At 40.1% G+C, this 10106-nt stretch overlaps 1 protein-coding gene across 1 annotated transcript; it reads left to right on the plus strand.

Annotated features, from left to right (window-relative positions):
- Positions 1-1880: 1880 nt before the first annotated feature.
- On the plus strand, positions 1881-2199 carry LOC101272461 (protein BEX2-like). The gene is made up of 2 exons (XM_033402715.1): positions 1881-2008; positions 2052-2199. Exons 1-2 carry the CDS (start codon positions 1881-1883, stop codon positions 2197-2199), a joined length of 276 nt encoding a protein of 91 aa, XP_033258606.1.
- Positions 2200-10106: the final 7907 nt, after the last annotated feature.

Here is a 10106-nt window from a genome sequence, read left to right on the forward strand (position 1 = left end):
TTAAACAAGTGTGGACAAGTGACTGCCTGAAGCAAGTTCTTCCTGATACTCAGCAACCTGGGTCATTACCACAAACCAAAAATCAAATGTGAGAAAAACCTGGACCTTCTAAAGAATCTCTTGAGATGCAAGAAAAAGAAAAAAATACCATTCGTGACCTGGGAAATATGGTTCTCTCCAAACAGCCTTCCTGACCTCACACCCTTGCTCCTACTTCCCATGTATACCTTCTGATGAGCTTCTGAATTTTCTCTACTCCTTCAAGTCCACTGATACATGGCTAAACTCATAATACCCCCAAAACTTGATATTAAAGGAAAGAGGCAAAGAAAGAGAAAGGCCACATTTAGTAACAAACAGAAGACCCTACTTTGTAAGTTACTCATTCTCTCTACGCCTCAGTCTCTACAAAATGGGACTTTTGACTGTAGACAATGTTGGCAGCCTAAAAGCAGTACAGCAACTAGATGCAGGGGAATGGAGCTGCAAAGTCTTGAGTGCCTTCCTGAGAGACATGCTAGAATTAAACAACTTTAGCAACATCTTCTCCTTAAATAAAAATCACCATTAAGAGAGTTTCTAAAGGCCAAGCCTGAACCCAAAATAAATATGTTAATAGATACTTATTGGGGGCTTCCCTGGTGGCGCACTGGTTGAGAGTCCACCTGCTGATGCAGGGGACACGGGTTCGTGCCCCGGTCCGGGAAGATCCCGCATGCCACGGAGCGGCTGGGCCCGTGAACCATGGCCGCTGAGCCTGCGCGTCCGGAGCCTGTGCTCCGCAACGGGAGAGGCCACAACAATGAGAGGCCTGCGTACCACAAAAAAAAAAAAAAAAAAGATAAATACAAGGCATCAACGTATTAAAGAGGCAAAGATAAAATGCTACGGGAGTTCAGAATAAGGAGTACTACTGCCACCTGAGTTGAGAGCAGAGAAAGGGGTAACATGGAAAACTTCACAGGGAAGATGGAATTGAACTTGAAGATGGAATTTGAACTTCAAGCACAGGATAAGTCATGCCCTGCAAAGTGAAGGAAGGTGAACAAAGTAGCAAAGACATGGGGAGGTCATGGGTGGGAAGAACATTAATTCAGCCTCACTGGCACAAAGGATAAATCAAGAGATATAGTGAGAAATGGGGTCAGAGGGGTAAATTGAGGCTGGATATGGAGGGTCTCAAGTGCTACACAGAAGCGTCTTATTTTATATCATACACCCAACTGACAGGAACAGGAGGATGATGAAAAAAATGGACAGGTGTGCGATTTTACAGTAAGTGAGGCCCAAATGAAAATATCAGTATCAACTTTGACTTCAATGTCACAAAGAAGCAAAACCTTTCCACACATTTTGAAAAAATCATTACCATAAAGAACAAGTGACTAAAAAAAAAAAAAAAAAAAAAGAACAAGTGACTTAGCCTGCCTGAAGTGGGATCACGGTAAAGAATTTTGCATTTCATTTAGCTTTATAAATACGTATTTCTCCACTTGCTTTTAATCTGGGGGAAAAAAGTTCTCCAATATCCTTCTCCATGAAAATGATAAGATTTTCACATCTGGTGTCTATCTGTAAAGAACACAACATATTCAAAACTTCACTTAGCTTGGAGTGGGAGATTTAAGTCCTGGATTGTATCAATATCAAAGCTCTAAGCTGCACGTGATAGGAAATGTCAACTCAACTAGCTTAAAAAATAAATAAGGGGCCGGGAAGGGGCCAACCGCCTGGCTGCAGCACCCCGCTGCCCCAACCCCAACCTTCTGCAGGTCTGTAGGTTTCAGTGAAGCAGCGAGAGAATCGGGAGGAGGAGACAGCAAGGACAGCCCAGAAGCAATGGTGTCGCAAGAGGAACAAGCAGTAAAAAAAATCGCAGCATGGAAAATGCCAACCAGGAGGATGAAAAAAAGGATGAAAAGGAACAAGATGCTAATAAAAGAGAGCCTTTGGTCCTCCCTTTGGAAGCTGGTGAATATCGTGTACCTAGAGGAAAGTTCCATGTTAGGCATAGAACTTTCCTAGGCAGTTCCTACGCAGTTGCATGTTAGGCAGCCCATCCTGCAGTATATACGGGACATGACTCAGAGGCTTGGAGAACCACAGGCAAGGATGAGAGAGGAGAATATGGAAAGGATTGGCGAGGAGGTGAGGGAGCTGATGGAAAAGCTGAGGGAAAAGCAGTCTGTGGGCAGTTAGCACGGACCTCCCTCACAATGACCATCGTGATGAGTTTTGCCTTATGCCTTGAATCCTGATGTTTTTCCCTGAAGTTAATAGGGAGACACACCTGCTTCCTTAACTTACATGTTTGTGACGTACCTTTGTTGTAAACCTTTTGGTGTTACTTGTTTCTTGCGGGTCTCCTATTTCCAGCTTCTAATTGAATATTGTGTTTTTGACCCAATCTATAAGTTTCTGTCAGCAGGAGAATTTTACTTATTGCATGGAAAGATGTTCATTATGTACTGTGAAGTTAATAAAGCAGTGTTAAAAAAAAAAGTAGGGGCTTCCCTGGTGGCACAGTGGTTGGGAGTCCGCCTGCCGATGCAGGGAACACAGGTTCGTGCCCCGGTCCGGGAGGATCCCGCGTGCCGCGGAGCGGCTAGGCCGCTGAGCCTGCGCGTCCGGAGCCTGTGCTCTGCAGCGGGAGAGGCCGCAGCAGTGAGAGGCCCGCGTACCGCAAAAAAAAAAGTAAATAAATAAATAAGACCAACAAGGACCTACTGTATAACACAGGGAACTATATCAATATTTTGTAATAATCTATAAGGGTAAAAGAATATGAAAAAGAATATATATATATATCTGAATCACTGTGCTGTACACCTGAAACTAACACAATATTATAAATCAACTTACTGCAATTTTAAAAAATTAAACTAAATTTTTAAAATAAAGATGAGTTGGCTGCACACTGAAAAACCAGAAACAAATGAAGAAAATAATCACTCTTAAGCCAAAAAGCCATTGGTTAATGACTCAGGTATATGTTTGCATGTTGAGTTTCCCCACACCTGAGAAGATAACCAAAGTCATGGGCTGAGAGAGGGGAGAGGAGAGGGGAGCAGAGACTAATTAAGGGGGCAGGAGAAGGTGACACTGACAATCTTAAACTCACAAGAGCAGTTGGGTTATCCTCACTGCTTCCATTGAGGGGCATCAAGAAAAGAGTGGAAACAATAAAAGAAATGCTTGCAAAGATAAAAACTAAACAAACAAATAAATAAGAATTACTGCCTCATATAACTAGACATCCAAGGCAGAAAGTTTCCAAAATTGGTTAATTCAGCAACTCAGCAACATGATCCAGAACCCCAGTGATTTCCCTTTCTGCTCCGCCATCCTCAGCATGCCACTCGCCGTAGGGCTAGCTCCCCTCGTGGTGACAAGGTGGCTGCCTCAGTTCTAGGCAGCAAATCTCAATCGGTAAAGCCCAGCTGAAAAAAGGAGGGCATCAGTCCTGTGTGCTTTCATGAGCCAGAGAACTTTTACAAGAAGCCCCTTGAACAGACTTTTCCTCTCATTTCATTGGCTAGTTGCCAGGAAGAGTTCACATGCCTATTCTTAAGGCTGAGACTAATCAGGATTAGCTCTGGGTCACTGAGTCAAGGGCAAAAACCTCAACAATTAGGATCAGCCACCAAGGAAGAGTAAACGGCCTCGGGTTGGCAACCAACAATGCCTGCTGTATAGCCTCCCACTACATGCTGGATGACTGTGTATGACCTTTAACATCTCTGAGCCACGACATCCTCATTTGTAAAATGAGGAATTTCATAAATTCCACATGTTACTTTTCAACTTCCTGTTAATTATCTTTCATGAAATGTTATCTTTCTCTTCCAAATTTTCTTCTCTTTAGTTGTAGTTCTTGTTTTTGACTGAAATTTAGGAAGCCGGTGGTTTAATGCTGCAAAGGCATTTCAGATAAAATTGAGATGAACAGAAAAAAAGTGGTAGAAAAAATATGCAGTTCATACAGAAAAAGGGCTGATTTTATATATATAGACATATAAGAAAGAAGGTTCCTTCAAATGGGAAAGAAAAAAATCAAATTAAAAAATGGGTGAAGTTCATAAACAGATCCTGAAAGAAGAAATACAAATGATTCTTAGGTATCTGAAAATGACACAGTTCAGTTATAGTGAGAACCATTCACATTAAAACTACACCGCAAAACCATTTCTCACCTGTTAGACTGGAAAAGGTCCAAAAGTTTGGTAATGCCCTCCATGGGCAAAACTTCAAGAAAGCAGGAGCCGCGTGTGTCTCCTATAAAATTGGAGATGGGGAGACTCCTCTGCAGGGTAAGTAGCTGATAGCTCTCCACATGACAAATGCACATGCCCTCTGGGCCAGCAAAGCCAATTTGAAAATATTGTCCTATATTGTTATCTCTGGTAACAAGATAATTCACTGCAAAGTTATTTTTTAAAACAAAATACTGGAAACATCTCAATATCTGTCAATAGAGGATTGGTTTAAAAAAATTAAGTAGTATACTGCATACATACAAATAGTATGTCTGAGGAAAAGCAAAAAAAAAAAGGAAGACTGAGGTGGTCATACATATACTGATGTGAAAAATCTCAAAGACCCACAGACCAAGAGAATGCACATAGTATGATAATATTTGCTCAAGAGAAGTGGAAAAATATATACTATTTTTGCTCGTATTTAACTATCTCATGAATTGCTTAGAAACTAATCACATTGATTCCCCGTGTGGAAGAAAACTTGACAACTGGGAGACAGAGTTGGGAGAAAAAAATGTTTTCACTGTAAATCATTTTATATTTTTTGAGTACTTAACTATATAGGTACATTGCCTATTCAAAGTTAAATAAAACACTTTAAAAATTATTATGATAGATGCCTCATAAAACTAAAAAGTTTGCTTCAACATCTATCTCACAAAATGTAACAATAATCATCATAAGCTGGAAAAAAACTCCTGCAATATAAATTTCTATTCAGGAAAAAGTACATTTTTTAATTTAAAAGAATATATAAGTAGACTTAAGAACAGTATTTGCTCATTGATTATTGACTTCCTAAAAACATGCCTGTGGGGTGGTTGAAGTTGGTTTATAACAGTGAGCATCTAGAAATTGATTGTGTATAGAAATCCAAACTTTGGTATCCTGCCATCAGCTGCTGTGGTAGCCATGTAATTCACTCACTAGGAGCCCCCTCAGGGCAGGAGAGGAGCCAATACATTTCCTTATTTCCTTGTTCATCTGCCACAAACCAGCAAAACATGACTAGACCCATGATAAAGATCAACCCTCAGCTTCACCTGTATCATTATGGAGATTGGATTTTCTTTAAAGATGAGAATCAGGACCACATTTTAAGCAAGTGCACATATCTATTTTGAACACTGGGCAATAAGAAACTTCCCTGATTTGAACTATAGCAAGCTATTTGGGGAAACTATAATAGTGGGAGTACTGTCCAGAATAGTCTAGCCAGCCACTGCCAGAAACAAAACTCCTCTTTGTACATTTCTGAGTGCATCCCAGCAATATAATTTTTTGACTTCAGAGCCTCCTTTACATCTTTCATATCCTATTTACAAATAAATTCATTTGTAAATTATCGACATTGACTTCTTTAGTAATAAATTATATATAAAAGCTACACAAGAAACAGCAATTTTTTTTTTTTTTTTTTGCGGTACACGGGCCTCTCACTGCTGTGGCCTCTCCCGCTGCAGAGCACTGGCTCTGGACGCGCAGGCCCAGCGGCCATGGCTCATGGGCCCAGCCGCTCCGCGGCATGTGGGATCTTCCCGGACCGGGGCACGAACCCGTGTCCCCTGCATCGGCAGGCAGACTCTCAACCACTGTGCCACCAGGGAAGCCCAAGAAACAGCAATAATTTTAAAGATCAAGAGATAAACATATATAAAAGTTTTAATATTTCCTTCCTACAGTCCAGCATCATGTTCTCCTTCTGGTGCACACACCCTAACAGAATATCAAAATTAAATAATTTAGTAATTTTGTCAGAATTTTCATACTGTTAGAACTTTTGTTGGTGAATGTAATTATAATTAATATCTGTATCTGAACCAATAAGATGACTTATTTATCCAAAAAAAAAAAAAGATTTCATGATCCTGAACTACACAGAAGGCTGTGTCCTACATGTTTTAAATTAAATAATGATTAAGAACTCCTTATCCTTGTCCTTAAGGAGCAGAGAACTTAGTAGGGATGTTGCAATCCATGTTTTTATGTAAAATCTGCATTACCAGGAACTGATAACTATTATATACTCAAATGATTTGCAGTTTAGAGGTAAGATTAAAGGGCATCTCAATAGGAATCTTCAAGAAAGACATGACTGAAGAGGCTAGGTTACATCTTGGCTTTCAATCACAAGAAGCATTTCAACCAGTGGAGGTGGGTGTGGGCGGGTCATGGTAGGCTGCCATGCCATTCTACATGGGGAGAGAGGCAGAAGCAATATGGTAGAATGATGAGGGGTGCTCAAAGAGCAAGGAGAGGGCTTCCCTGGTGGCGCAGTGGTTGAGAGTCCGCCTGCCGATGCAGGGGACACGGGTTTGTGCCCCGGTCCGGGAAGATCCCACATGCCGTGGAGCGGCTGGGCCCGTGAGCCATGGCCGCTGAGCCTGCGCGTCCGGAGCCTGTGCTCCGCAACGGGAGAGGCCACAACAGTGAGAGGCCCACGTACCTCAAAAAAAAAAAAAAAAAAAAAAAAGCAGGGAGAGGTGAGCTGGAAGTGTGAACCGGGAGTCAGATTGTGGAGGACCTTGAATTGCTGGCTAAGGATTTGGGTGTTTACTTAACACTCATTAAGAAAGCTCTGAAGAAGATGTAATGGAATTGAAAGAATTCTAAAATAAGAGTTAGGACACCTGGTTCTAGTGCTACTTACAGTTATCTGATATCAAGAAAATTAATCTCTCTAAACCTCATTTTCTTTCCTAGATGAAAGCTTCTTTCATCACTGATATTCTATAATTCCTCAAGGACCTTTGAGCTTGCCTTAGCATAAGCTGGGATCTGGTTAAAAGTATATCATAATAATCCAGAGGCAGGTAATGGTGGTCTACACTAGGGAGGTGGCAATGGTGTCCACAACAATGGAACAAGGACTGCCCTGCTACAGGCTTTACTTAAGAAATTGTCCAAATAAGACTGGAAAGGAAGAAAGAATATGAATGACATTGCCAAGATCTTACCCTGGGGCATAGTGAGTAATTGGAAACAGGGGGACAGGAGAGAGAAATGCAAGAGGATTAAAAAATTGTTAGCCTACATTATCAAGACAATTTCAGCACCATTAACAGAGGGATTGGGATTTGAAAAGGAAAATATTCTAGAAGTAGGAGGTGAGGACAGTTTGCAGCCTATTCAGTAGGTAGGAGATTGTCTGGGTCAAAATCTCCAGCAAGGAGTTGTTAAATTGATATGATAGATTTGAGAGTCATCCCCCCAGAAAGGGAAAATCCAAGATCAGAATTATAAATAAATGTTTCCAAAGAGTTTATAAAGACATAGGAAAACGCTCAGGAAATATTCTCAAGGGGGAAAAGCAAACAATACATACATTTTGGTTGCAATGTATGTATATATAGGTTCACAGATAAAAGGTAAAACCAAAATAATCAAAGTATTATTATTCAGTCTACATTATGAATATATAAGCGAATTTTATTCTTTATAATGTTTTCTCCCAGTGTTCTATAATGAACATACATTATTCTTATAAACGGAAAAGAAAAACAGTAAAAAAAGAAATGCAAAAATAAAAGTGATGATCAAAAAGTTTCTATTAAACCTTGATCAGATTTTTAACACAAATGTCTCTGAAAAAAAGATCTGTCTCAGAAGTGCTTATACTGACTAAAAATCACAGTTCACGAAAGTCCAGTGGGACACAAGGCAAGAATTAATTTTCTCAAGACTACATGGTTCCAGTTATAAACAATGGGCTATTTATTCTCACATTCCTAGTAGAATCAGGCACATTCTACCTGTCTTCTTCCATAACAGGCGTCTGTATTCTTAAAAGAGAAATGGAAATATATCTGGACATGGAGAAAACCTTTGAGGGAGAAAAGATAACTCTAAGTGTCAAGGTAGAAAACTTGAGCTTCAACAATACAGGACTGCCCCATTCAAATCACTCTATCACCAAGCATTAAAACTGAGACTTCAGTTTTAATTTTATGGTTAATACATGTTGGCAGCATCTTTTCTCTTAACCCCCGACAAAAAACTGTATCAAATATAGGAGGAGTCTTAACTGAAAAAGAGACACTGTTATTAAATCTAGAATTAAGCAACCTAATTTGTTGGGTCTGATGTAAGCAAAGTATAAAAAAAAAAGTAAATATATTGGCTTTGTCTACTCAGAAACTCACATTTATGCTAACATTAACTATAATTAGCCTAGAGCAGAATATAGCAGATAATCAACAAGATACAAGATTCCAGGATTCCTCTGAAATTGGTTAGTATTTTTCCTTCCTAGCTATCTGGAAGGGAGCTATTTGGGTTACACCAAGTGGCCTGAGACATTCATTTCTCCTAATGAGAATTCTCCTAGGGCCACTTGGATAAGGATAAAAACATAACTGACCCATGTGATGTCATGAATAAAAAGAACAGACAGTGACAGGAACAAAAGAGAGGTCATTCCTTATGTATCGTTTAGGTGGGAGGTAATTAAGGTGCTAGGTGCTCATCTGCAATTTCTTAGCCCAATGGGAGAGATCACTGGGTCAGCCTAGACTGCTGATCCCACATCTGGAGCGCTAGAGAGTAATGTCAAGCTGAGGACTGAATCTAGCTTAGAGCAAACCTCCAGAAAGAACTATAGTTGCACCATAAATGACTTTCTAATATCCTCTGCTTATGATCTCACTAGGGTACCAGAAAACAACATAGCATATTGAAAGGAACACAGGTTTTGAAACTACAAAGACCTGGATTTAAATTCCAGTGCCACCATGTGACACTTACCATATGACCTTAGACTAGTCATTTAACCACTTGGAACCTGAGTTTTTGCATCTGTAAAAATGGGGGGAGAAAATTTTACAGGGGATAATCATGATAATTGAGATAACCACCTACAAATACAGTAACTGTATCAACTCAATGCTAATATAGCAAATTGCCTTGTAACAAAGAACTCTTGTATTAGTCAGGTTCTCCAGAGAAGCAGAACCAACATACCAACATGAGACAGATGATATATATATATACATACATACAGATACATAGATAAATATATAAGCAGATAGATACATGGAGAGAGAGAGAGAGAGATTATTAAAGCTGAGAAATCCCAAGATCTAAAGCAAGCAAACTGGATACCCAAAAGAGCTGATGATACGGTTCCAGTCCAAAAGCCAACAGACTTCAGACTCAAGAAGAACCAATATTTCAGTTTGAGTCCAAAGGTAGGAAAAGACTGATGTTCCAGCACAAGTAGCCAGGTAGAAAGTGATCTATCTTACTTGCCAGGGTGTTAGCCTTTTTGTTTGATTCAGGCCTTCAACTGATTGGATGAGGCCCACCCACAATGGGAGGACAATCTCCTTAACACAGTCCAATGATTCAAATGTTAATCTCATCCAGAAATACCTTCACACACATACCCAGAATAATTCTTGACCAAATATCAGGGCACCCCATGGCCTACTCAAGTTGACACATGAAGTTAACCATCCCTACAAAATCTTAGTGGTTTACAAGAGGAATTCATCCTCCTTAGACCAGTGGCTACCCCAGGCATGATCTCACAACAATGGCGGACATGCGTGAGAACATGTCCATTTCATGTACAAGCACATTTAAGCATCTGTTCACATCATGTCTGTTAACATCAGATTAACTAAAGCAAGTCACATAGCAAATCCAACATTTATAGAACATGGAAATATACCCACCCCTGGTAGGAGAAACTGCAAAGCCACAGAACAAAGGGCTTGAATACAGAGAATGGCAAAACCTGTGGGCAAATAATACAATTTACTATGGTAACCCATGCCAGGCACATGTTAGTCAAAAAATTTTATTTGTGTGCCTTTCCCACTCCCTCCACCCCAGTTCCACTTGCTG

Source organism: Orcinus orca, chromosome 5, assembly GCF_937001465.1.
Source record: "Orcinus orca chromosome 5, mOrcOrc1.1, whole genome shotgun sequence".
NCBI lineage: Eukaryota > Metazoa > Chordata > Mammalia > Artiodactyla > Delphinidae > Orcinus > Orcinus orca.

What these genes read in the sequence shown, in the direction of transcription:
- LOC101272461 (XM_033402715.1), top strand. Translation starts at nt 1,881, where the DNA reads ATGGAAAATGCCAACCAGGAGGATGAAAAAAAGGATGAAAAGGAACAA. An exon ending in AGAGGAAAGTTCCATGTTAG is followed by an intron (nt 2,009 to 2,051) that starts GCATAGAACTTT and finishes GTTGCATGTTAG; the next exon opens with GCAGCCCATCCTGCAGTATA.